This window comes from Scyliorhinus canicula, chromosome 16 (assembly GCF_902713615.1).
Source record: "Scyliorhinus canicula chromosome 16, sScyCan1.1, whole genome shotgun sequence".
Taxonomy (NCBI): Eukaryota; Metazoa; Chordata; class Chondrichthyes; order Carcharhiniformes; family Scyliorhinidae; genus Scyliorhinus; species Scyliorhinus canicula.
In genome coordinates, this window is record NC_052161.1 from 76,836,032 (window position 1) to 76,862,811 (window position 26,780).

Consider the following 26,780-nt stretch of genomic DNA (forward strand, 5'->3'; position numbering starts at 1 on the left):
AAAAAAAAGACTTGCATTGATATAGCGCCTTTCATGACCTCCAGATGTCCAAAGTACTTTATAACCAGTGAGATACATTTGAAGCATCGGCGCTGTTTGTGATAATAATAATCATTATTATTGTCACAAGTAGACTTACTTTAACACTGCAATGACGTTGCTGTGAAAAGCCCCTAGTCGCCACACTCCGGCGCCTGTTCGGGTACACAGAGGGAGAATTCAGAATGTCCAATTCACCTAACAAGCACGTTTTTCGGGACTTGTGGGAGGAAACCAAAGCACCTGGAGGAATCCAATGCAGACACAGGGAGAACGTACAGGCTCCGCACAGACAGTGATCCAAGCCGGGAATTGAACCTGGGACCCTGGTGCTGTGAAGCAACAGTGCTAACCACTGTGCTGCCATGCCGCCCTTATGAAGCGAAGGCGGACACCAATTTGTACACAGCAAGCTCCCAAAAATAACAGTGAGATAATTACAGGATAATCTATTTTAGTGATGTTAATTAAATTATTAATGTTGATCAGGATTCTGGGGCTGCTTCTCCGTGAGAATTATGCAGCTTTACTCCATGACCAGTTTTGCATGTGACGTTCAGAAAAGTCTTTCATTAGCGGTTGCGATACACCGAAAGCATTTTAATGCACTGTAAAAAATCGCACACATTGTTCTGTCACCGAGTGTTGATGCAAAGCCAACACGTAAAATTGCTAAACTTTTAAATGAAAACGCTGCACCAGATTCTGGGGATTCATTATCACTTGCCAGTATTAATAACACTGCGGACCTTTTGGGGCTTTTAGCTGCAGCTTCAAACAGCATATTCATAAAATGCAGGAAATTAAACACTCTGCTCCCAGCAGGATCCCTGAGCAGAAATATCGAAGCAATAACAGCCTCATTTGGTATTCTGTATTCTACTGAATTGTACAATAAATCAAAGAAACCACAAGGCATCCATTTTCAATCACATTGGACACAGTGCCACTAACTGCTAGGAACACATTGAGTACAGAACAGGGGCTATAGAGGCCATGGACTGGATGGAAACAAGTCTATATCTTGTATATCCAACCCATTAAAATTTGCATTTGTAAAAACCATGGTTTGACACACAAGTTCTATCAAACACATTTGACAGCCGGTGGCGGGGGGTGGGTGGGTGGGGGGGGGGGGGGGGGGGGGGGTAAACGTGTGTGAGCGCCGGAGTGGCAGCATTTTCGCAAGCTCTGCCTCTGCTCACCTTGTAATCCTTCATTGTCACAGTTCATAGAATTTACAGTGCAGGAGTCTGCACCGGCCCTTGGAAAGAGCACCCTACGGATCCACCCTATCCCCATAACCCCACCTAACCTTTTGGGTACTAAGTGGCAATTTAGCGCGGCCAGTCTGCCTACCCTGCACATCTTTTGGGTTGTGGGCGGAAACCTGAGCACCTGGAGGAAACCCACGCAGACACGGGGAGAACGTGCAGACTCCACACTGATAGTGATCCGAAGTCGGAATTGAACCCGGGACCCTGGAGCTGTGAGGCAGCAGTGCTAACCACTATGCCACCGTGTCGCCCTATTTTATCCTGGCTGGACACTCTCATTTGCGTTACAAACAGTGCCGATGCTTCAAATGTATCTCACTGGCTACAAAATACTTTGGGGCATCTGGAGGTCATGAAAGGCGCTATATCAATGCAAGTTTTTTTTAACAAATGCGAGATTATTCATTCTCACCCACAGTTTGTTAACCTTGATCTGCATCACAGTGCCATGGCAGGGCATCTCAGGGTAAAAGAAACCCCTGAAAGATTAAATAAAAGATGAGCAACCATAATTAAAGAATAGGGTGATAATTCAGAGATCCTGAGAAATGTTCAATTATCCTGTCTGAGCTTTGGCCTTTTCAAGCAACATAGATGATGCTATAATCCTGCAAATTGTCTATAACCCTGGACATTACTCCCTTGGGATTGTGTTGTTGATTATTTATTTATTTTCTCCTGCACGAGTGTGCGGTGTGTGAGCACAAGGGCGAGAGTCGTCCGTTATCCTGTTTTCACAAAAATGATATTGAGACAATTATGTGAAATGTGGTCTGTGCACGGTTGTACTCCCTTTTGTCCTTGTGGTAATGGGAGAAGAGTATTTTTTGACACCCCTTACCTCGTTTATAATGTGGAGATGCCAGCGTTGGTCTGGGGTGAGCACAGTAAGAAGTCTTACAACACCAGGTTAAAGTCCAACAGGTTTGTTTCAAACACGAGCTTTCGGAGCACTGCTCCTTCCTCAGGTGAATGGAGGGGTATGTTCCAGAAACATTCATACAGACAAAGTCAGAGATGCCAGACAATGTTTGGAATGCGAGCATTTGCGGGTAATCAAATCATTACAGATCCTGAGATAGGGGGTGATCCCAGGTTAAAGAGGTGTGAATTGTCTCAAGCCAGGACATTTGGTAGGATTTTGCAAGTCCAGGCCAGATGGTGGGGGGTGAATGTAATGCAACAGGAATCCAAGATCCCGGTTGAGGCCGCACTCATGCGTGCGGAATTTAGCTATAAGTTTTTGCTCGGCAATTCTGCGTTGTCGCGTGTCCTGAAGACTGCCTTGGGGAACGCTTACCCGGAGATCAGAGACTGCTGAAGTGTTCCCCGACTGGAAGGGGACATTTGTTTATAATGGAGATGAGTGGAGCCAGGGTGAGGTGATGGGTGAGTGATTGGGGTGGAGTTTAATGGTAGGGTTAGTAAATCCTCACTGAGATAGAGGGTAGCTGATGAAATCTACCTTGTGGTTAAGTGTAGTCTCATATATACTGTTATGGGAGCCTCGTTTTCAGAAGCCCAAAATGTATCATGGAGTTCAACCAACCTCTCCCTTTAATGTATCGTTGCTGTTCAAGCACACAGCCTGGTCTCCAGGTGTGGTATTACAATTATGGACACGTGGGTTTTTAAACACAAAACAATGTTTATTCCGTGAATTCAACTTAACCTTTTTAAATAAACATTCGATCATTTACCACCCCTTACTCCAAGGTAACCCCGAAAATAATACAACACTAAATAATCCCTCAAAATGTTCCTTCAATCGTCCAAAAGACTTAACACCTTTAACAACAGAAACACATCAGTTTAAATACATTACTATTAGGAGTTTAAATCACCCAAATGATTCAGCGATAGTCTTTCATGGCAGAGATCACAGCAAATCCAGCTCTCTGCAAAACACAGACACACCCAAACTCTTTTTATCAAAACTGAAACTAAAACTCCCAAAAATCAGAAGTGAGCTCAGCCCAACTACCCCCACCCTCTGACATCACTTCAGTAATATGAGCTGCTTCATTCCTTAAAGGTACATTGCTTAAACATACATTTCTTAAAGGTACTCTCACATGACAATACTTAGACTCAGTAGAAATTTAAACTATACGTCTTGGATGTGAAATGAAATTTTTATTGTGTCTATTGATTATAATTGAGAGTTTGAAATCTTTTTGTGGTTACAAATCAAATGTTCTCAAGAAAGCCCCTACAGAAGGCTTTAAGACATATAATTAAACTTAGTAGCTTACAAACAAATTGAACTTTCAAAATAAAGTAATGGTGTCTTCGGGCTTAGAGTTAGAACATAGAACATAGAACGATACAGCGCAGTGCAGGCCCTTCGGCCCTCGATGTTGCACCGACATGGAAAAAAACTAAAGGCCATCTAACCTACACTATGCCCTTATCATCCATATGCTTATCCAATAAACTTTTAAATGCTCTCAATGTTGGCGAGTTCACTACTGTTGCAGGTAGGGCATTCCACGGCCTCACCACTCTTTGCGTACAAAACCCACCTCTGACCTCTGTCCTATATCTATTACCCCTCAATTTAAGGCTATGTCCCCTCGTGCTAGCCACCTCCATCCGCGGAAGAAGGCTCTCACTGTCCACCCTATCTAACCCTCTGATCATTTTGTATGCCTCTATTAAGTCACCTCTTAACCTTCTTCTCTCTAACGAAAACAACCTCAAGTCCATCAGCCTTTCCTCATAAGATTTTCCCTCCATACCAGGCAACATCCTGGTAAATTTCCTCTGCACCCGTTCCAAAGCTTCCACGTCCTTCCTATAATGAGGCGACCAGAACTGTACGCAATACTCCAAATGCGGCCGTACTAGAGTTTTGTACGACTGCAACATGACCTCATGGCTCCGGAACTCAATCCCTCTACCAATAAAGGCCAACACACCATAGGCCTTCTTCACAACCCTATCAACCTGGGTGGCAACTTTCAGGGATCTATGTACATGGACACCGAGATCCCTCTGCTCATCCACACTACCAAGAATTTTACCATTAGCCAAATATTCCGCATTCCTGTTATTCTTTCCAAAGTGAATCACCTCACACTTCTCCACATTAAACTCCATTTGCCACCTCTCAGCCCAGCTCTGCAGCTTATCTATGTCCCTCTGTAACCTGCAACATCCTTCTGCACTGTCTACAACTCCACCGACTTTAGTGTTGTCTGCAAATTTACTCACCCATCCTTCTGCGCCCTCCTCTAGGTCATTTATAAAAATGACAAACAGCAACGGCCCCAGAACAGATCCTTGTGGTACGCCACTCGTAACTGAACTCCATTCTGAACATTTCCCATCAACTACCACTCTCTGTCTTCTTTCAACTAGCCAATTTCTGATCCACATCTCTAAATCACCCTCCATCCCCAGCCTCTGTATTTTCTGCAATAGCCGACCGTGGGGAACCTTATCAAACGCTTTACTGAAATCCATATACACCACATCAACTGCTCTACCCTCGTCTACCTGTTCAGTCACCTTCTCAAAGAACTCGATAAGGTTTGTGAGGTATGACCTACCCTTCACAAAACCATGCTGACTATCCCTAATCATATTATTCCTATCTAGATGATTATAAATCGTATCTTTTATAATCCTCTCCAAGACTTTACCCACCACAGACGTTAGGCTCACCGGCCTATAGTTACTGGGGTTATCTCTACTCCCCTTCTTGAACAAAGGGACCACATTTGCTATCCTCCAGTCCTCTGGCACTATTCCTGTAGCCAATGATGACCTAAAAATCAAAGCCAAAGGCTCAGCAATCTCTTCCCTGGCTTCCCAGAGAATCCTAGGATAAATCCCATCAGGCCCCGGGGACTTATCTGTTTTCACCTTGTCCAGAATTGCCAGCACTTCTTCCCTACGTACCTCAATGCCATATATTCTAATAGCCTGAGTCTCAGCATTCTCCTCCACAATATTATCTTTTTCCTGAGTGAATACTGACGAAAAGTATTCATTTAGTATCTCGCTTATCTCCTCAGCCTCCACACACAACTTCCCACCACTGTCCTTGACTGGCCCTACTCTTACCCTAGTCATTCTTTTATTCCTGACATACCTATAGAAAGCTTTTGGGTTTTCCTTGATCCTACCTGCCAAAGACTTCTCATGTCCCCTCCTTGCTCGTCTTAGCTCTCTCTTTAGATCCTTCCTCGCTTCCTTGTAACTATCAAGCGCCCCAACTGAAACTTCACGCCTCATCTTCACATAGGCCTCCTTCTTCCTCTTAACAAGAGATTCCACTTCTTTTTTTTTTTTTTTTTTAATTTTTTTTTGGAGTACCCAATTAATTTTTTCCAATTAAGAGGCAATTTAACGTGTTTAATCCACCTACTCTTCACATTTTTGTGTTGTGGGGGGTGGAACCCACGCAAACACGGGGAGAACATGCAAACTCCACACGGACAGTGACCCAGAGCTGGGATTGAACCTGGGACCTCGGCGCCGTGAGACTGCGGTGTTAACCACTGAGCCACCGTGCTGCCCCGAGATTCCACTTCTTTGGGTAAACCACGGTTCCCTCGCTCGACCCCTTCCTCCCTGCCCGACTGGTACGTACTTATCAAGAACATGCAATAGCTGTTCCTTGAACAAGCTCCACATATCCAGTGTGACCAACCCTTGCAGCCTACTTCTCCAACCTACACATCCTAAGTCATGTCTACTGGCATCATAATTGCCCTTCCCCCAGCTATAACTCTTGCCCTGCGGGGTATACTTATCCCTTTCCATCACTAACGTAAAGGTCACCGAATTGTGGTCACTGTTTCCAAAGTGCTCACCTACCTCCAGATCTAACACCTGGCCTGGTTCATTACCCAAAACCAAATCCAATGTGGCCTCGCCTCTTGTTGGCCTGTCAACATATTGTGTCAGGAAACCCTCCTGCACACATTGTACAAAGAACGACCCATCTAATGTACTCGAACTATATCTTTTCCAGTCAATATTTGGAAAGTTAAAGTCTCCCATAACAACTACCCTGTTACTTTCGGTCTTTTCCAGAATCATCTTCGCCATCCTTTCCTCTACATCCCTAGAACTATTAGGTGGCCTATAGAAAACTCCCAACAGGGTGACCTCTCCTTTCCTGTTTCTAACCTCAGCCCATACTACCTCGGAAGAAGAGTCCCCATCTAGCATCCTTTCCGCCACCGTAATACTGTCCTTGACTAGCAGCGCCACACCTCCCCCTCTTTTTCCCCCTTCTCTGAGCTTACTAAAACACCTAAACCCCGGAACCTGCAACAACCATTCCTGTCCCTGCTCTATCCATGTCTCTGAAATGGCCACAACATCGAAGTCCCAGGTACCAACCCATGCTGACAGCTCCCCTACCTTATTTCGTATACTCCTGGCATTGAAGTAGACATACTTCAAACCATCTACCTGAACACTGGCACCCTCCTGCGAAGTCAAATCTGTGCTCCTGACCTCTATACTCTCAATCTCCCGTACCCCAAAACTACAATCCAGGTTCCCATGCCCCTGCTGAATTAGTTTAAACCCCCCCAAAGAGCTCTAACAAATCTCCCCCCCAGGATATTGGTGCCCCTCAGGTTCAGATGTAGACCATCCTGCTATAGAGGTCCCACCTTCCCCAGAAAGAGCCCCAGTTATCCAGAAATCTGAATCCCTCCCACCTGCACCATCCCTGTAGCCACGTGTTTAATTGCTCTCTCTCCCTATTCCTCATCTCACTATCACGTGGCACGGGCAACAACCCAGAGATAACAACTCTGTTTGTTCTCGCTCTGAGCTTCCATCCTAGCTCCCTAAAGGCCTGCCTGACATCCTTGTCCCCTTTCCTACCTATGTCGTTAGTGCCAATGTGGACTACGACTTGGGGCTGCTCCCCCTCCCCCTTAAGGACCCGGAAAACACGATCCGAGACATCACGTACCCTTGCACCTGGGAGGCAACATACCAAACGTGAGTCTCTCTCGCTCCCACAAAATCTCCTATCTGTGCCCCTGATTATTGAGTCCCCAATTACTAATGTTCTACTCCTTTCCCCCCTTACCTTCTGAGCAACAGGGACAGACTCCGTGCCAGAGGCCCGTACCCCATGGCTTACCCCTGGTAAGTCGTCCCCCCCACAAGTATCCAAAACGGTATACTTGTTACTCAGGGGAACGACCGCAGGGGGTCCCTGCACTGACTGCTTCTTCCCAGTCCCTCTTACAGTTACCCATCTATCTCCAGTCTTTGGTGTAACTACTTCCCTGAAGCTCCTATCTATGACCCCCCTCTGCCTCCCGAATGATCCGAAGTTCATCCAGCTCAAGCTCCAGGTCCCTAACACGGTTTTTGAGGAGCTGGAGTTGGGTGCACTTCCCACAGATGAAATCAGCAGGGACACTGACGGCGTCCCTCACCTCAAACATTCTGCAGGAGGAGCATTGTACTGCCTTCCCTGACATCACCTCTAGATTTAAAAAAAAACAAGAAAAAGAAACAGAAAGGAAGAGCTTACCTGATATTCCCTCAAACCCTGCTGCCGCTGAAAGGTAAGCCAAGTTTAGGGTGGAAATATGAAAATACGAAATAAGGTAATAGATAGTCAAACATATAGTATCGAGTGATCCCGGAATGGAAAATGGCTGCCCCTACCTCTATTTTTAAGGAAAATATTATCAATCTGACTCCATTTGTTCCTACCCTTGTAATGTGCCGATTGACTTGGATGAGTCTCAAATGCATTTGATTCGATGGTTAGTTGTCAATCATCATTGTGCGACATTGATATGACTATGTTGCATCTTTGGGTGTTTTCTGTGTGTTGGAATGTTGAAATAGAACTAAAATATTATTGTTAAGCGTTTACTAACCTATCAATTATTTGACTGTATTACTAATGTATTGCTAAAAGATTAATACTGAATCAGTAGAATCAAATTCAATTAATTGATTCATTGTTATTGTATAATAATAATTCTTTAACAATTTAAAGAAATTTTGCTGTTATGCTTGAAATGCAAAGCTTGCCCGCTCTGTTGTTGAAGGTTGTTTTCAAATAAAGAAACCATCAAAGACAATGTGAACGAGTTCCTCTTTGTGCTTTTACCTATCCTATCGCATTTCTCCTTCCTTTTATTTCATTGTGATACATCTCACCTAATCTTTCGATCTATCAAAGGGAGGACTGAAAGAAACCAGCTATTTCTGTTAGGTAAAAGGATCATTGATTAAGCCATTTTGATGTAAATACTAAAGCCCAGTTCAAAATTCATTTTTAAAATGGATCCCATCATAAGCCTGCAAACACAACCTCAGATTACAAAAGCGCATAACTTGCAATAATAAAAGCATGGATTTCGAAACATTTGCAGCCTAACCAGAAGCAAATGCAACAATTTCTACTGAAGGTCAAAATGAGCACCATAGTTAACATGAATCTACCATTGTTCAAACTGTGAATAGTATAGCAGTCAGCAAATACCAGACCTGATAATAAGTGTTAACAATACAATAACAATTAATCAATTAATTGAATTTAATTCTACTGATTCAGTATTAATTCCCACCCCCTCAGACCCCACCCTTGGCAGTGCCAGCCAGTGCCAATCAAATGCCAATGGGAGTGATAGGGTGCTACCCTGCCCTGTCTAGCTTGGGGTCTCCAAGACCTGGAAGACCCAACCCCTCCCTCCCCCTGCCTGATGCCATTACAAATGGTTGACGTTTGTGTGGACCAGTACTAAACAGCACGCTGCCGAGGTCTGCCGGGCTTGGCCGTGAATCCACACATCTGGATCTCGCTCTCGGCAGGCGAGATCCAGATTAAGACATCTCGCAAGACTCAGTTAAATCTCGCCAGACATTTTGAGCGTTGCAAATCTCGCAAGAGGCCTTACCTGAGTTTCAATGGCCTCGACCCAACACCAAGTCAGGTGCGACATGGCCATTGAATCTCACCCATCAAGTTATGTTTACTGATTGTGTTGACCCATTTGTACTGCTGTTCTCCTGTTCCCCTCACTATCCATGTACGTTCAGATTTTACTTTTTTTGCTGAGCTACACCATTCCTGTGGTTTTATTCCATTGTTTGCGAAAATGTAAAACCTCAATAAACATAATTTAAAAAAAAAAAAAAATTTGACATCAAGACCAATGGTTTACTAGGGCAAATAATTGATACTGAGGCAAATAAAGAGGCATTGGGACTGCTCAGGATGAGGCGGAGGGGAAGGGGGGGGGGGGTCAAAGCGGTAGGTTTTAAGTAGCATCTTAAAGAATGAGAGGTGGGGAGGTTTTGGGGGGAGTTTTTGAGCTTAGGCCTTGGTTGGCTGAAGGGACGGCCAACAATGTTGGGATAAAGGAAGTGAAGCATAAACAAGAGGCCAGAGTTACAGCAACATGGAGATCCTGAAGAGCGGTAGTGCTGGAGGCGATTACAATAGGGAGGCTTGGAGGCATGGAAGGATTTGAGTACAAAGTTAAGAACTTTAGAACTGAGATGTTGGTGGGTCAGAGACGGATGTCGGCCAGCGAGCATGAGAGAATACGGCTTGATACGAATGAGGGTACGGGCAGCAGAGTTTTACATAGAACATAGAACAGTACAGCACAGAACAGGCCCTTCGGCCCTCGATGTTGTGCCGAGCAATGATCACCCTACTCAAACTCACGTATCCACCCTATACCCGTAACCCAACAACTCCCCCTTAACCTTACTTTTTAGGACACTACGGGCAATTTAGCATGGCCAATCCACCTAACCCACACATCTTTGGACTGTGGGAGGAAACCGGAGCACCCGGAGGAAACCCACGCACACACAGGGAGGACGTGCAGACTCCACACAGACAGTGACCCAGCCGGGAACCGAACCTGGGGCCCTGGAGCTGTGAAGCATTTATGCTAACCACTATGCTACCGTGCTGTTTTGGATGACCTCAGTAACAGAAGTACGGGAGCTGGGAATGTTCCTGCTGGGATAGAGGAGTTCTTTTACAGTTTTCAAAATGTGCACTTTACTTATTTCTTCAGTCAGCCACCCGTCACTGAGAAAGTGAGATATTAAAATTCAATTTGGGTTTGTCAGCTTCAGTAGCTTCCTCTGTGTGATGCCTCAGTTTGTAAATAACAAAAGCCACAGCAAGAACACACATTTGAACAATGCTGAAACTCAGATCTTCTGGCTGGGATAACAAGCAGGAGCTAATAATAATAATATTTATTGTCACAAGTAGGCTTACATTAACACTGCAGTGAAGTTGCTGTGAAAATCCCCGAGTTGCCACACTCCGGTGCCTGTTCGGGTACACAGAGGAAGAATTTAGAATGTCGAATTCACCTAACAGCATGTCTTTCGGGGCTTGTGGGAGGAAACCGGAGCACCCGGAGGAAACCCATGCAGACACGGGGAGAACACGCAGGCTCCGCACAGGCATTGCCCGGGAATCGAACCTGGGACCCTAGCACTGTGAAGCAACAGTGTTAACCACTGTGCTACCGTGCCACCCAAGGTGCTATCTCCATCCTAGGTCTTAATACATCTCTGGCCAATATCACAGTGACCCGAGGTTAAAGTTCCTTCTTATATCATTATGTGGGCGGTATTGTACTCGGTCGCACATTAACCCTGTATATACCAGACCCTTCTGCTACAGGAATCACAACCAGCAAATATGATGAATGACCATTTCATGACTAATAAATGTTATTGTTATTGTCTATACCCTTAACTGTGTATATAGTTAATAAAGTCTTGCTATTAACATACAGAAGACCACAAAGACTTCCTTAACAGTCATGTTCTGTAACCAACACCACCTCAACAGAACCTGGCAGTGGGTGAATTATCTGTCACATTTGCCAACATGAACAGAATCTCCGGAATTCTCCGTTGGTGGGATTGTCCAGTCCGCTGGCAGTGCACCCACGCCCACACGTTTCCCGACGGCGTCGGGTGGCTCACAATGGGAAAATCCATTGGCTGGCTGCGGGATGGAGACTCCCGCTGTCGGCGGGGACCCGCCGCGCAGGGAAACGCAGCTCGCGGACCGGAGAATCCCATCCAATGTCTATATTTGAATTTAGTTGATGGATTTTGAAGCATTTTGCAACATTGAGGGTGCACATTCTGATGGTGGGGGGGATTATCCGCGTCTCCCTGAGGCGTGTTTCTCGGCGGTGGGAGGCGGCCTGCTGTTGACTGGATCTTCTGGTCCCGTCGCTGTCAATGGGATTTCCCATTGAATCCCACCCCCCACCCCGCCGGCGCACCAGTAAACCTGCAATGGGGGTTTGCCATCGGCGGGACTAGAACATCCCACTGGCGAGAATGGCCGGAATCCCCCCCCCCCCCATGTTAGTGTCAAAGAGGCTTTACACATGAGAGCAGAGAGCTGTGACTGTGTGAGGGCGGGGTGGGGGGTGGGGGAGGGTGTTGTTACGTTCTGGTGCTTGGCAAATTGGAATAAATGCACTAAAGAACGTCTAGTTCTTTAGTTCTTAGACTAGTTAAAGTTTTATTATTTAACAATTGTGTGGTAAAGACATCTATAAGAATATTTTCAGAAACTACTAATATAATAAATTAACTATGAGCTACTACAAACTATGACTATACATGACAAAGACCCTCTATCAACTCCCTGTGGTAGCAGTGGTTCTTCTCTACTGCCACCTGCTGGTCGGATGTCTTTTGAAAAATTCCCTGACATTTTGACAGGGTAAAAAGTGTTTCCATCAGTTGCTGAATCAGTAATTATTTTCTTTTAGAAATTTTGAATACCCAATTAATTTTTTTCCAATTAAAGGGTATTTATAACCTGGCCAATTCACCTAACATGTACATATTTTGGGTTGTGGGGTGTGACCCACATGAACACGGGGAGAAATGCAAACTCCACACGGACGGTGACCCATAGCCAGGATCGAACCTGGGGCCTCGGCCCCGTGAGGCCGCAGTGCTGACCACTGTGCTGCCTTGCTGAATTAGTATTAATAGACATAAACTAAGGACTAGATAATTGCAGACTGAAATTCAAACCTTTTATCACACATGGAGGCAGAGAGACAATTGCATCTCTTAGGACTGAAGAGTTACATAGGATTTATGTAAAAGGGGGGCAAATGGGAGCTAAATAAATAGCTCCAAATGAAGAGCTGGGTGTACAGAGGTGATGAGCAGGGAAGGTCTCCCTCAGTACTGTATTTTTTGATGATTTTATGTTCACATGCTTAATCAACCACATATTGCCTATTATCAAGAACTGTGTAGATGATGTTCATAAATATTGCGAGGGAAATATTAGAACACAAGTTAATAAGCTCACTGAATGATTTTTAAAAAAATAATCTTTATTGTCACAAGTAGGCTTACATTAACACTGCAATGAGGTTTCTATGAAAAGCCCCTAGTCACCACATTCCGGCACCTGTTTGGGTACACAGAGGGAGAATTCAGAATGTCCAAATTACCAAACAGAAGTCTTTTGGGATTTGTGGGAGGAAACCGGCGCACCCGGAGGAAACCCCCGCAGACACGGGGCGAACATGCAGACTCCACAGAGACAGTGACTCAGGCCGGGAATCAAATCTGGGACCCTGGCGCTGTGAAGCAACTGTGCTACCCCCTGTGCTACCGTGGTGCCCAGGATAATGACTTCTTTTAGATAAATTAAGAAGGTGTAGCTTCATATTTTTATTTGCTGTTTAAAATGATACTCCCAAAACCTTTAAGATTGAGATTATATCTGATCAGATCATATATTGCACTATTTATATCTCCAATAACACTCACAATACCAAGTTGCAATTGGAGTAGCATTACTAATTATACACATACATAAGAGGAAATTCTAACAACACTGTTGTCACTTCTAATCATCGATGCCATCTCTCTCAGGAATGGTTGCAGCTGTTTTTACCTAAACAATTTATGGGAGAGTACAACATATCACAGTCAAAAGACTCCATGGAGAAACCTAAGTTGATCGTATTCAGAGATCAATACCAAGATAATGGAATTCCACATAAATTCTTTTTCACCATGGAAAGAGGAAACCAAAATCTAAAAGAAAATTGGAGAATATTTTGTGCGAATCACCCCACTCAAGGGCTAAATGGTCAAAGACAATGATGAGACAAAGGATGAAGGAATAAGATCTTGCCCTGTGAAAACCGAAGAGTTCAAAGAATGGTTTAGTGTCAGTACTGGTAAAATATTGTATCATGGAGATGCTGACAGTGATGTCATCATAGAATTTACAGTGCAGAAAGAGGCCATTTGGCCCATCGAGTCTGCACCGGCCCTTGGAAAAAGCGCTCTACCCAAGCCCACACTTCCACCCTATCACCACAACCCAGTAACCCCACCCAATTTAGAATTGACAATCCACCTAACCTGCACATCTTTGGACTGTGGGAGGAAACGGGAGCACCCGGAGAAAACCCACGCACACATGGGGAGAATGTGCAGACTCCGCATGTTGAACTTAACGGGGCTAGAATTACTGGAAACGGTGGGACCAGAAGATCCCGCCATCAGCCAATGACAGACCACCTCCGCTGCCATGAACCATGTGGCACATTGCGTGGGAAATCCCAACCTACGGTTCTGTATGAGTGATTGTTGGAACAAGTGTTGGACTAAGCCATCAGCACAGACAGGGATAGTGGGTTGGAAACTCTGCAGCAAGTCTGTGGGGACTGAGATTAAATCAAGCAAAGGGAGAAGTCTAGTCAATGATCCTGCCATGGTATTTAATACAGCTACATCATTATGGAATAGTTTGGATTTAGCCTGACTGGAGGTGGCAATGCAAAATCCCAAAGGAAAAAGGAGAGATATTTTGACAAGACGGAATACTAACTTGGACCGAATTAAAAGAGGACCAAATTATGACTATTAAAGGGTGGTGGAACAATCACACCAGATTGTTGATAAACGCATCCAGGAGGATCGGATCGTCTCCGATGAGGCAGCCTGCATGAATAACCTCAATCGGTACGGGAATTAAACCCTCGCTGTTGCCATCACTCTGCATCACGAACCCGCCATCCAGCCAACTGAGCGAACTGCCCCTCATCCTGATAACATCTTGCTGGGATGTTGGGATGTTCCTGGAAAAGGATAATTTGCATGTTCTGGTTGTGTTATAGCTTGTAGCTATATATGAATCGTGATGCCGACTTAGAGAGAGAGAAAGGGATGAGACTAATGATGAAAATGTTACAGGAAGAGCAGGAAGGAGTTAGTGAATTAAAAGCTTGGTCTGCAAATGTAATAATTTATTCAGGAAAAATTATATACTTAGGGTCAATTTTGTAAGGCAATATATTATTTAACTTTTTAATGTATCAATCACTTTTGAATCATCTACCTATATCTTTATTTCTTGTTTTCTATTATTCTTTAACGGATGGGAGTATCGCTGGTTAAGTCAGCATTTATAGCCCTTCCCTAATTGCCTTTGAGAAGGTGGTGCGGAGCTGCCTTCTTTATCCGCTGCAGTCCCTGAGGTGTAGGTACACTCAGTGCTGTTAGGGAGGCAGTTCCAGGATTTTGACTCAGCGACAGTGAAAGAATGACGATATATTTCCAAATCAGGATGGTGAGTGCCTTGGAGGGGGAAGTGCGGTTCCCAGGTATCTGTTGCTCTTATCTGTCTAGACAGTAGCAGTCGTAGATTTGAAATGTGCTGTCTAAGGAATCTTGGTGAGTTCCTGCAGTGCATCTTGTGGGTAGTGTACACAGTTGCCACTGGTCGTCGGTGGTGGAGGATTTGATTGTTTGTGGAAGGAGTGTTGAGCTCCTCGAGTGTTGTTGGAGCTGCACTCATTCAGGTAAGTGGGGAGCATTCCATCACAATCCTGACTTGTACCTTGTAGAAGGTAGTTTTGGAGATTCAGGAGGTGTGTTGCTTGCCATAGGATTCCTAGCGTCTGACCTGCTTTTGTGACCACAGTATTTATTATGCCAGTCCAGTTCACTTTCTGGCCAATGGTAACCCCCAGGATGCTGATAGTGGAGAATTCAACGATGTTAACGCCATTGAATATCAAAGGGTGATGATCAGATTCTCTCTTGGAGATGGTCATTTGTGTGGCACGAATGTTACTTACATTTGTCAGCCCAAGCCTGGATATTGTCTTTCTGCATTTGGACATGGACTGCTTCAGTGTCTGAGGAGTCGAGAATGGCACTGAACATTGTGAAATCATTAGTGAACATCCCCACTTCTGACCTTATGATGGAAGGAAGGTTATTAGTACGTCAAATGTAAAGCGGTTGTGGAGAGGCCCTGTGTGTGGAATTGGTCTCCTGGTGGTTACATGGAACATCGAGGTGAAAAAAAGGCTGGTGCTCGAAATCATCTTCAGAACTGTGTAGTATGGAGAAGTGTATTGTGGTAATTTGGCCAAGACAGAATCATGTTAGCATCAGCAAATTCTTAAAAGCAAATGAAAAATTGTGTAGAAGTGCTTGATATGGACTGTGGTGGCTTTTTGCCTGTTAGAACTAATTAACCTGGCTTCCTCTACCAGCCTGATAACAGTACAAGAGAAAATAAATGGAACTAAATGGCCATGTTCATTCAAGTCAAGGCCTTGATTCCTGAAAGGGGCCTAAAGAGGAGGCATCTGGAGGAGGGGTGGAAATTGGACAATGACATAACTGAAAACCAAGTGATTGGACTAAAAACAGATATTACCTTATATGGCACAAGGCCCATGCCAAAAGCAGCATAAAGAAAGAGCACTCAGAGATATATTTGCTGCAGTTGTCATGGTAACCTGCTCAGTGGACCAGAAGTCACGCACGGAGGGTTCGTCAGCACATTGGTTACTGAGATGGATTTGGGATCACTAAGCAACTGGCATTATCATGGTTATAATTAAATAATTATGTACGATTGCTTAGTGGTTTAACAAAGGTATAACACATTTAGAACAATATCCAAGTTATTGTGTGCCATTGACACCCAGAATAAAGGCTAGAACTCTCTGGTCAGTTACAGGTCTAACAATTAATATTTAATAACATACAAAAAAGGAAATTGTAACAACACTTTTCATCTCTAGCCATAGTTCCCATAATGGCAGGTGTTTTATCAAGACAGTCGATGGACGTGCACAAAATATCACAATAGGACGACCCCACAGAGCATGAGGAAAACACTTATCTGGGTGAAAGAGACTGGGCTGAATTCTCCGTGGGCGGGATCCCCCATTTTGCCGGCAGCGCACTCACACCCAGGGATTTCCCAACGGCATGGGGGTGCCCACAATGGGAAACTCCATTGGCCGGCTGGTGGGATGGAGGATCCCGCTGCTGGCAGGGGCATGCCGCACAAGAAAACGGGCGCGACGGGACAGAGAATCCCACCCATTATCATGGAAAGATTGAGAAATTAAGCAGCTCCCCAACATCTGAACCGAAGTCAGATCTCATAGTTCCTGAATTTCCGTAGCAGTTCTGAAGGAGAGTCTCCTGACCAGCGAAAATGGTAATGACAGTTGTTCACGTTGGAAATTCCTGCGGAAAATCAGAATTCGATCAGATCAGAAAATGGCTGTCCCATGGCGCTGTTTGTGGTTTATCAGAGGCTGTAATAATTGAGTTGTCTGCAAAGCGCGAGTGGGCATAGTGTTTCAGAGGGTATCTGAGATGCTGACAGGAAATTAACTGCAAGGCTTCAGCTCTTTACATCTATGCTCATCTTCTCAAGTTCATTATATCTGGCCTCAGTGAGGAGAAAATAAAAAATGGACCTTCAAAACTTATCGAACACGAGATTACTTTGCTCAAAGTTAATTCTTGCACCCAGATTGGAGCACATAGCTCACCCTGAACACACAGGATGGGCCCTATAACTTATGCCGCCCTCACCCAAGGCCAATTAACCATAACCATTTTCAATACCTATGTTCTGGGCGGGCCTTCCAATTCAGAAAATGTGTTAAGCTTGTTAATGTGATTGTTAACCCTTTGTTAATGTGCAATTATCTTGGTTGCTTAGTCCTCTCCACGGACTGCTACAACAGCTCCATTGATTTCGGACAAACTGAAGTTAATTACTTTTCTTTCAGTTCATACTGCTAACTATTGACCTGGTATGTAGAAGCTGAATGCCTCCTAATTGTAGTGTGTTCATACAGCTCAGGAATATGCTGAACATTTGTAATATTTACACCAATTGGTCTCCTCACTTTTACATCTCCAGCTACTGTTTAGTTGCTGTTTCCTGCATCCCCATAGCGTTTTCAGCTTTCATCCAGAATTCTCCAGCCATTCGCTGGCGGCTGGATTCTCTGGTCCCGTCGACAGCACACTCCCGACTCTGGGTTTCCCAGGAGTGTGGGGCAACTTCAATAGGAATTCCCACTGGCAGCAGCGGGAGCAGAGAATCCCGTTGCCAGCGAACGGCGCGCTGCCTCCTGCTGCCCAGAAACGCGGATGGGAAGCCGAAGAATCCCACCCCCTTGTTTCGCTTTCAAAAAGGGGAGATGACGGGGTTGTGGTAGTGTCACTGACCTCGTAATCCAGAGGCCCAGGCTAATGCTCAGGGTTCAAATCGGCAGCTGGCGGAATTTAAATTTGACTAATAAATCTGGAATCTAAAGCTAGTCTCAGCAATGGTGACCATGAAACTATGTTGTAAAAACCCATCTGGTTCACTAATGTCCTTTTGTGAGGGAAATCTGCCATCCTTACCCAGTCTCGGCCTACATGCGACTCCAGAACAATGTGGGTGACTATTAACCGCCCTACGAAATGACCTAGCAACTCATTCAGATCAAGGACAATTAGGGATGGGCAGCAAATGGTGGCCTTACCAGTGAGGTCCGCGAAAGAATCTTTTTAAAAATCAGCTTTTCATACTCACGTGGAGAGGTGGGACTTTCTGAAAATTTCTGGTCATCATTAGCAATTATTTTCTCTTTGGCTCTGGTTTTGTGTAAATCCACCTGTTCCATGTCACCGGTAGACACTTTGTTCAATTCCTCCTCTATTGGCGGTCTTTGCCCCCTTGTCTTTGTGGAGCCTTCTGGATGTAGGGTGGGCGCCTCCAGCATTGGCTCTTTCTTACTTCTCACTGCCCAGTGCATGGACTAGGAAACACAAGTATTGACAAACTTGTAATTCTTCGGTATTTTCACATTTCACTTCACATTTTTTACACTTTTCTTTCCTGGCATGAGGCTTTCTCAACTACGTAGATTAGTGGTGGGCAACCTCGAGAAGTAAGTGGGCCGCATGAGTGGCCTCCTTCATCTCAGTGGGCCGCATGATTGAAATCGGGCTTGTTCACAACCCATCATCCTTGAATAAGGTTGAATACATTTAATACACGCCAAATATTTCATAACGAGTTGCAGAAAATGCTTAATCATTTATATATTAATGGAACTGGCATCAACTTCAAGTGGCAAAAACAAAATAAATATTTACACTTGATTGGACACAAAGGGAACCCTTGGCTCTCACAGTCAATGCTGTGTCCAATCAGCACACACCTCACTTCATGCCCGTATCACTTTAGTCATGCCGGGGGAAAAAACCTACACAGATAAAAACCAGAGAGGCAACTCTGCACATGTGCAGAAGACAACAAAATGTCTCGTGGGCCGCACTCTGAATTCTGATGGTCCAGATAGGCCCCGGGCCACAGCCACCACTGATGTAGAGTCTATCCCTTGTATGATTAGCGGAACTTAACTGTGATATTTGGCAAGGCTCAGTCAAAATCAGAGGCGTGAACCTCTATGCCGCCACCAACAGGGGGCCAGAGCATCAGAATGAGATCGGCGTCCAGCGTAGATGCTGTTTTTTTGCCCGACATTGAATTCCCCACCGCATTGGGAACTCCGCTACCTGCAGCGGCTGGCAGACAATCCAGCCCAATGTTTCAAGTGTGCCACTTAACCAACCGGGTTAAGTGAACTCATGAATTTGTACAACTGATGAGGAGTTACTACAAATCCTACTGACAGATCTGGGTGTGAAGGCCGGCTTGGCCTGTACTACCGTCCATTCGTTAATCAAATCCAACTTTTCACAACAATGACAAAACATACCTTGTGAGGCATATTTTAAATCTAAATACTTGATCAGCTTTAATAGTAAAACGCCTTGCATTTCAATCCGTTCTCTGTTAGTCTCATGGGGGCTTGGGTGACTTTCTGTGTGGAGTCTGCACATTCTCCCCATGTGAGCGTGGGTTTCCTCTGGATGCTCCGGATCCCTCCCAGTCTAAAGATGTGTAGGTTAGGTGGATTGGCCATGCTGAATTGCCCCTTAGTGTCCAGGGATGTGCAGGTTAGGTTACGGGGTCATGGGGATAGGGCGGAAGAGTGGGCCTGGGGAGGGTGCTGTTTCGGAGGGTCGGTGCAGACTCGGTGGGCCAAATGGCCTCCTTTTGCACTCAAGGGATTCCATGGTTCGATGACAGAATTGTTAACAGTTTAAATAAATGTGTTAAAGCTATCTCCAAGTCTGAACCTTCCTTTGTCAGAGTGCACATCAAGGAAGCAGCTTATGCTACGTCAAGAGCATAACAAAACATTCACATTGTCCACAGTGCATACTCATATAGACATGTACTTTCACATTGGACTGAGCACCGACTGAATACAAAGTACAGAGGATTTATGCATGGCGGGGAGAGCTAGGCATCCCGTTCCAAATCCCGCTGTTGGGCCGCCATTTTTCTTTCAGACATTCAGTGTTCAATTCATTTTTCCCAATTAAGGGGCAATTTAGTGTGGCCAATCCACCTACCCTGCACATCTTTGGGTTGTGGGGGCAAAACCCATGCAAACATGGGGAGAATGTGCAAACTTCACACAAACAGTGACCCAGAGCCGAGATCAAACATGGGACCTCGGCGCAGTGAGGCAGCGGAGCTAACCGTGCTGATTGGGCCACTATTTTGAGCAGGCGGCCCGATACGGAGATCGGACCGCTGAACCCCCTCTCCCCACAATGAAATCCTGCACCCAACCCCAGCCCCCACTGACATGCAGGGGCATCATCCCCCCCACCCCCACTACAGGAATTGCTGGGTCACCGCCCCAACGACACGCATGCACGAGAGTGACCTGATCCGCCCCACCCAACCCCCAACCAGACTCCAATCAGAGGCCCACTTCAGAGACCTCATCAGATTCCCCTCACCAGCAGACTCCCGCATCAGACACTCCCACCAGAGCCCCCATAACAGCGACCCTTCCATCAGAGACCACCCCATATCAATAACCCCCCATCAGAGACGCCCCCCCATATCAGAGATCCCATGAGAGATCTCCACCAGAGAGGCCCACTATCGAGCCACACCAGAGAGCACTCATATCAGAGAGATCCCCCCCCCACCAAGAGACCCCACTCATATATCATATACACACACCTCCCCCCCCCACCAAGAGACCCCACTCCTATATCATATACACACACCTCCCCCCCCACCAAGAGACCCCACTCCTATATCACATACACACACCCCCCCCCCCCCCCCCAATATCCATCAGTCACCCCTGCCTGGAAGCTAAACAGCAGTCCCGGCAGAAACCGGGAAAAAAAAAAACACTGCTTCTTCTCTTCACTCATCTGCCTCTGCAAGGCTTCTATTCACTTTCTTTTTTTTAAAATTTAGAGCACGCAATTCATTTTTTCAAATTAAGGGGCAATTTAGCGTGGCCAATCCACCTAGCTTGCACATATTTGAGTTGTGGGGGCGAAACCCAAGCAAATACGGAGAGAATGTGTACTCTATTCACTTTCAAAGAGAAAAAAAGCTTCCCGGCAGCCAACTGCCTGGATTGTTTATTCTAATTTCACTTCACGCACGAATGCTTCTCAAGTATCCTGCTTTGAACCTAATCATAATGTTTGTAAACATCTAGCGATGATTGACATCTCCTGACCATACCAAAAGCAGTTAATTGCTTTCTGCTGAGAAAAAATGGAAATGAAAATGCAGTATTATCATAACTGTCAGCAATACTTGGGTTAATATAGTACCGTGAATAGCCACTAGAGGGAACTGCAGATACTACTATATAATGATGTGGAGATGCCGGCGTTGGACTGGGGTGAGCACAGTAAGACGTTTTACAACACCAGGTTTGATTCGAATCACTAGCTTTTGGAGCGCAGCTCCTTCTTCAGGTGAATGAGGAGCTGGGTTCCAGAAACACATATATAGGCAAAGTCAATGATGCAAGACGATACCTTGAATGCGAGTCTTTGAAGGTAATGAAGTCTTTACAGGTCAGATGGAGCGACTAGAAAGAGGGATAATCACAAGTTAAAGAGGTGTGAATTATCTCAAGCCAGGACAGTTGGTCGGATTTGCAAGCCCAGGCCAGATGGCGGTGGATGAATGTAATGCAACATGAATCCAAGGTCCCGGTTGAGGCAGTACTTATGTGTGCGGAACTTAGCTATCAGTTTCTGCTTGGCAATTCTGCGTTGTTGTGCGTCCTGAAGGCTGCCTTGGCGAACGCTTACATGAAGATCAGAGACTGGGCTTCCGGTTGCGGCTATGACTAGCTAAGCCGCACATTTGGAAGCTCCTGCAACAAAGGTGTTTTTGGGCCAATTGGAGGGCCCCAACGGCGCTGAAAAAACGAATCCCGGTGGGGGAAGGTCCCCTGAGGAGAACTAGACCGATTTTATGGTCGGTACCCGGAGTGGAGCGGCAAGAAAAACGGCAGCAGCTCCCCAAAAAAAGCGGGGGAAGAAAATCAAAATGGCGGCCGGCGGTGCACCGGAGGAGTGGAAGAAATGGGCGGAGGAGCAGCAGGCCGCTCTCCTCCGTTTTTTCACGGAGATGAAAGTGGAACTCTTAGAGTCCATGAACGCGACGGCCACCAGGTTGGTGGGAGCCCAGGCGATCCAAGAGGCGTCGATTAAAGATCTGCAGCAGGAGATGGCCGCGAGGGAGGAGGAGGCCACAGTCATCGGGGCAAAGGTGGAGGTGCACGAGGCACTCCACATGAAGTGGCAGAGCCGCTTCGAGGAGCTGGACACTCGGATGAGGAGGAAAAATTTGAGGATCCTGGGCCTGGAAGAAGGCCTGGAGGGGTCGGATCTCCCGGGATATGTGGCGGAGATGTTGAGCTCCCTGATGGGGGAAGGGGCCGGTCCGGCGCCCCTGGAATTGGAAGAGGCATACCGGGTCATGGCCAGGAGGCCTAGGGCAAACGAGCCCCCGAGGGCGGTGCTGGTGCGGTTCCAGCGGCTAAGTGATCGAGAGAAAGTCCTGAGGTGGGCTAAAAGGGAGAAAAGCAGCAAGTGGCAGAACTCGACGGTAAAGGTGTACCAGGACTGGAGTGCGGAGGTGGCAAAGCGGCGGGCCCGGTACAACCGGACAAAGGCGGTGCTACACGCGAAAAAGATCAAATTTGGAATGTTGCAACCGGCGCGCTTGTGGGTCACCTACAAGGACCAACATCATTATTTCGAGTCCCCAGAGGAGGCCTGGACCTTTGTACAAGAGGAAAAGTTGGACACGAACTAAAACCTGGGAGCACCGGCGGTCGTAGCCGCCGGGGGACTCTTGATTGTGCAAGTGGCCCTTTTCTTTTTCAGGCCAGGTCGGAACTGGGTAACAGTTTCGTGGAGTGTTTGGGGTGTTTTTTCTCGAACGGTTGACTTTTCTGAATATTTTGAAGGTTTCGAGTTGTTGGGTGTTTCTGTATATTTGTACTGTTGAAATCTCTATTGTGGGTCGTTGGCTTCTTATGGGGTGTTTTTTTTCCCGTTTCCAATTTCCCTTAGTTATTTACCCCTCTTACCCTTTTTCTTTGGGTGCTTGGGGGGTTTTTTTGGTTCTTTTTTTTTCTTTTCGGGTTATGGTTATCTGCGGTTATTTATACTGTTTGATGGAGGGTGATGGTTGGGCACGCGGTTAGTTGATAGTTAGTTAATTATTTTGTTATTTAAGTATGTAGTTAAGTATTTATGTATTTAGTTGCCATTGGGTATTTGTATTTATATCGTTAAGTTGGGGAGACGGGACGGGGGGGAGCGGGTTGATTATGCGGGTCTTTCTCGGGGGTTTTAAGGGGATCTTTCACGGGCGCAGATGGGGTGAACCGGGAGGAGTCGGAATGTGGCAGGAGCAGCCGGGTCAGCGGAGACCAGCTGACTCTCGGGAGTACGATGTGGGGTACATCGCGGCTAGGAGGGGTCCTAGCCAGGGGGGGGGGGGGGGGGGGAAGGGGGGGGGGACTGGGGGGGGACACCGGGTTGCTGCTAGAAAGACCAGGGACGAGAAGGGGAGAGCCGGGGGGGGTGGGGGGGGGGGGCCATCGCTATGGGAAGCGGGTCAGAAAAGAAGGGATGACCCGGGGCGAGCAAGGGACAAGACATGGCTAATCGACAGGGAGTAGGGACGGGTCGCTCTGCGACCCGATTGATCACGTGGAACGTAAGGGGGCTGAATGGGCCGGTCAAAAGATCAAGGGTCTTCTCACACCTGAAGGGACTGAAGGCTGATGTAGCAATGCTGCAGGAGACTCATTTGAGGGTAGCAGATCAGGTCCGCCTGAGAAGGGGGTGGGTGGGACAGGTGTTCCACTCAGGCTTGGATATCAAGAACCGGGGGGGTGGCGATTTTGGTGGGAAAGAGAGTGTCGTTTGTGGCGGCAGAGGTGGTGGCAGACAAGGAGGCAGGTACGTGATGGTGAGGGGTAGGCTGCAGGGAGAGAGTGTGGTACTGGTAAATGTGTATGCCCCGAACTGGGACGACGCGGGTTTTATGAGGCGCCTGCTGGGCCTCATCCCGGGACTGGAGGCAGGGGGCCTGATCATGGGAGGGGACTTTAATACGGTGTTAGACCCTGGGCTGGATAGATCGAGTTCCAGGACGAATAGGAGGCCGGCAGCGGCAGAGGTGTTAAGGGGGTTCATGGAGCAGATGGGAGGGGTAGACCCATGGAGATTTGGTAGGCCTAGGGCGAGGGAGTATTCTTTTTTCTCCCACGTCCACAGAGTGTACTCTAGGATCGATTTTTTCGTATTGAACAGGGGGCTGATACCGAGAGTGCAGGACACGGAGTACTCGGCCATTGCGATATCGGACCATGCACCACATTGGGTGGACGTGGACATGGGGGAGGCGCGGGACCAACGCCCGTTGTGGCGCCTGGATGTAGGGCTGTTGGCGGACGAAGAGGTGTGCAGAAGGGTGAGAACGGGCATTGAGAACTATCTGGGTACGAATGACACAGGTGAGGTGCAGGTGGGGACGGTCTGGGAGGCCTTGAAAGCAGTGATTAGAGGAGAGCTGATCTCCATAAGGGCACACAGAGAGAGGAAGGAGAGGCAGGAAAGGGAGAGGCTGGTGGGGGAGCTCCTAGAAGTAGATAGGAAATATGCGGCGGCGCCAGAGGAGGGGCTATTAAGGGAGCGGCGTAGCTTGCAGGCCAGGTTCGACCTACTGACCACTAGGAAGGCGGAAATGCAGTGGAGAAGGGCGCAGGGTGCGGCGTATGAGTACGGGGAAAAGGCGAGCAGGATGCTGGCACACCAGCTTCGTAAGCGAGATGCAGCCAGAGAGATTGGGGGAGTGAGAGAGAGGGGTGGGGATGTAGTGCAGAAGGGGCAAGAGGTGAATAGGGTCTTTAGGGACTTCTATAGGGAATTGTATAGGTCTGAACCGCCGAAGAGGAGAGGGGGAATGAAGAACTTTCTCGACAAATTGGGGTTCCCAAAGGTACAGGAGGAGCTGGTGGAAGGGTTGGGGGCGCCGATAGAGCTGCAGGAGCTAATTAAAGGGATAGGCCAGATGCAGGCGGGGAAGGCGCCGGGGCCGGATGGGTTCCCGGTGGAGTTTTACAGGAAATTTGTGGACTTGGTGGGTCCAGTGCTGGTGCGAGCCTTCAATGAGGCGCGCGAGGGGGGGGTTCTGCCTCCAACAATGTCGCAGGCCCTGATCTCCTTGATTTTGAAGCGGGACAAGGACCCGGTCCAGTGCGGGTCCTACAGGCCTATCTCCCTCTTAAATGTAGATGCCAAGCTGTTAGCAAAGGTCCTGGCAACCAGGATAGAGGACTGTGTGCCAGGGGTAGTCCATGAAGACCAGACGGGGTTCGTGAAGGGACGCCAACTTAACACAAATGTTCGGAGATTGTTAAATGTGATTATGATGCCAGCAGTGGAAGGGGAGGCGGAGATAGTGGTAGCGCTGGACGCGGAGAAGGCATTTGACAGGGTGGAGTGGGAATACTTGTGGGAGACGTTGGAAAGGTTTGGGTTTGGGGAGGGATTTATCAAGTGGGTAAAACTGCTCTATTCAGCTCCGATGGCAAGTGTGGTAACAAACGGGAGGAGGTCAGAATATTTTGGGCTCCATCGAGGTACTAGGCAGGGATGTCCCCTATCTCCCTTACTCTTTGCATTAGCGATTGAGCCGTTGGCGATGGCACTGAGGGGTTCAGGGGGGTGGAGAGGACTGACAAGGGGAGGGGAGGAACATCGGGTCTCGCTCTATGCGGATGATTTGTTGTTGTATGTGGCAGACCCGGAGGGGGGAATGCCGGAGGTAATGGGGATACTAGCGGAGTTCGGGGACTTTTCGGGATATAAATTAAATCTGGGGAAAAGTGAGGTCTTTGTAATACACCCGGGAGACCAAGGGGAGGGAATTGGGAGGCTCCCCTTCAAAAGAGCAGTTAAAAGTTTTAGGTATTTGGGGGTGCAGGTGGCAAAGAACTGGGGGACCCTACACAAGTTGAACTTTTCCAGACTGGTGGAGCAGATGGAGGAGGAGTTTAAGAGGTGGGACATGGTGCCGCTGTCGCTAGCAGGGAGGGTGCAGTCAGTTAAAATGACGGTCCTCCCGAGGTTCTTGTTTTTGTTCCAGTGTCTGCCCATCTTCCTCCCCAGGGCCTTTTTCAAGAAGGTAACGAGTAGTATCATGGGGTATGTGTGGGCACATGGCACCCCGAGAGTTAGAAGGGTCTTTTTGGAGCGGAGTAGGGATAGTGGAGGGCTGGCGTTACCCAACCTTTCCGGATATTACTGGGCGGCAAATACATCGATGGTACGAAAGTGGATGATGGAAGGGGAGGGGGCAGCCTGGAAGCGCATGGAGAGGGCGTCCTGCGGCAACATAAGCTTAGGGGCACTGGTAACGGCACCATGGCCGCTCCCTCCCACGAGGTATACCACGAGCCCGGTGGTGGCGGCCACCCTCAAGATCTGGGGGCAGTGGAGGCGACACAGGGGGGAAGTGGGAGGTCTGATAGGGGCACCACTAAGAGGGAACCACAGATTTGCGCCGGGAAACACAGGAGGGGGATTCCAGAGCTGGCAGAGGGCGGGTATTAGACAACTGAGGGACTTGTTTATAGAGGGGAGGTTTGCGAGCCTGGGAGAGCTGGAGGAGAAATTTGGGCTCCCCCCGGGGAACACGTTCAGGTACCTCCAAGTGAAGGCATTTGCCAGACGACAGGTAGC

General features: G+C 47.2%; 1 protein-coding gene across 2 annotated transcripts in view; it reads right to left on the bottom strand.

The window, feature by feature from the left end:
• Positions 1-16,324: 16,324 nt before the first annotated feature.
• dnajc12 (DnaJ (Hsp40) homolog, subfamily C, member 12) overlaps positions 16,325-26,780 on the bottom strand; it is a 45,588-nt gene continuing 35,132 nt past the window's right edge. The window contains exons 4-5 of one of the 2 annotated variants that reach the window (XM_038773227.1): positions 18,202-18,427; positions 16,325-16,850 (exon numbers count right to left, since the gene is read on the bottom strand). In XM_038773227.1, coding sequence (XP_038629155.1) covers positions 16,756-16,850; positions 18,202-18,427 — 321 coding nt within the window. In that variant the 3' untranslated portion in view covers positions 16,325-16,755. The remainder of the gene's footprint in view (positions 16,851-18,201; positions 18,428-26,780) is intronic. The other variant, XM_038773228.1, reaches the window with a different exon arrangement.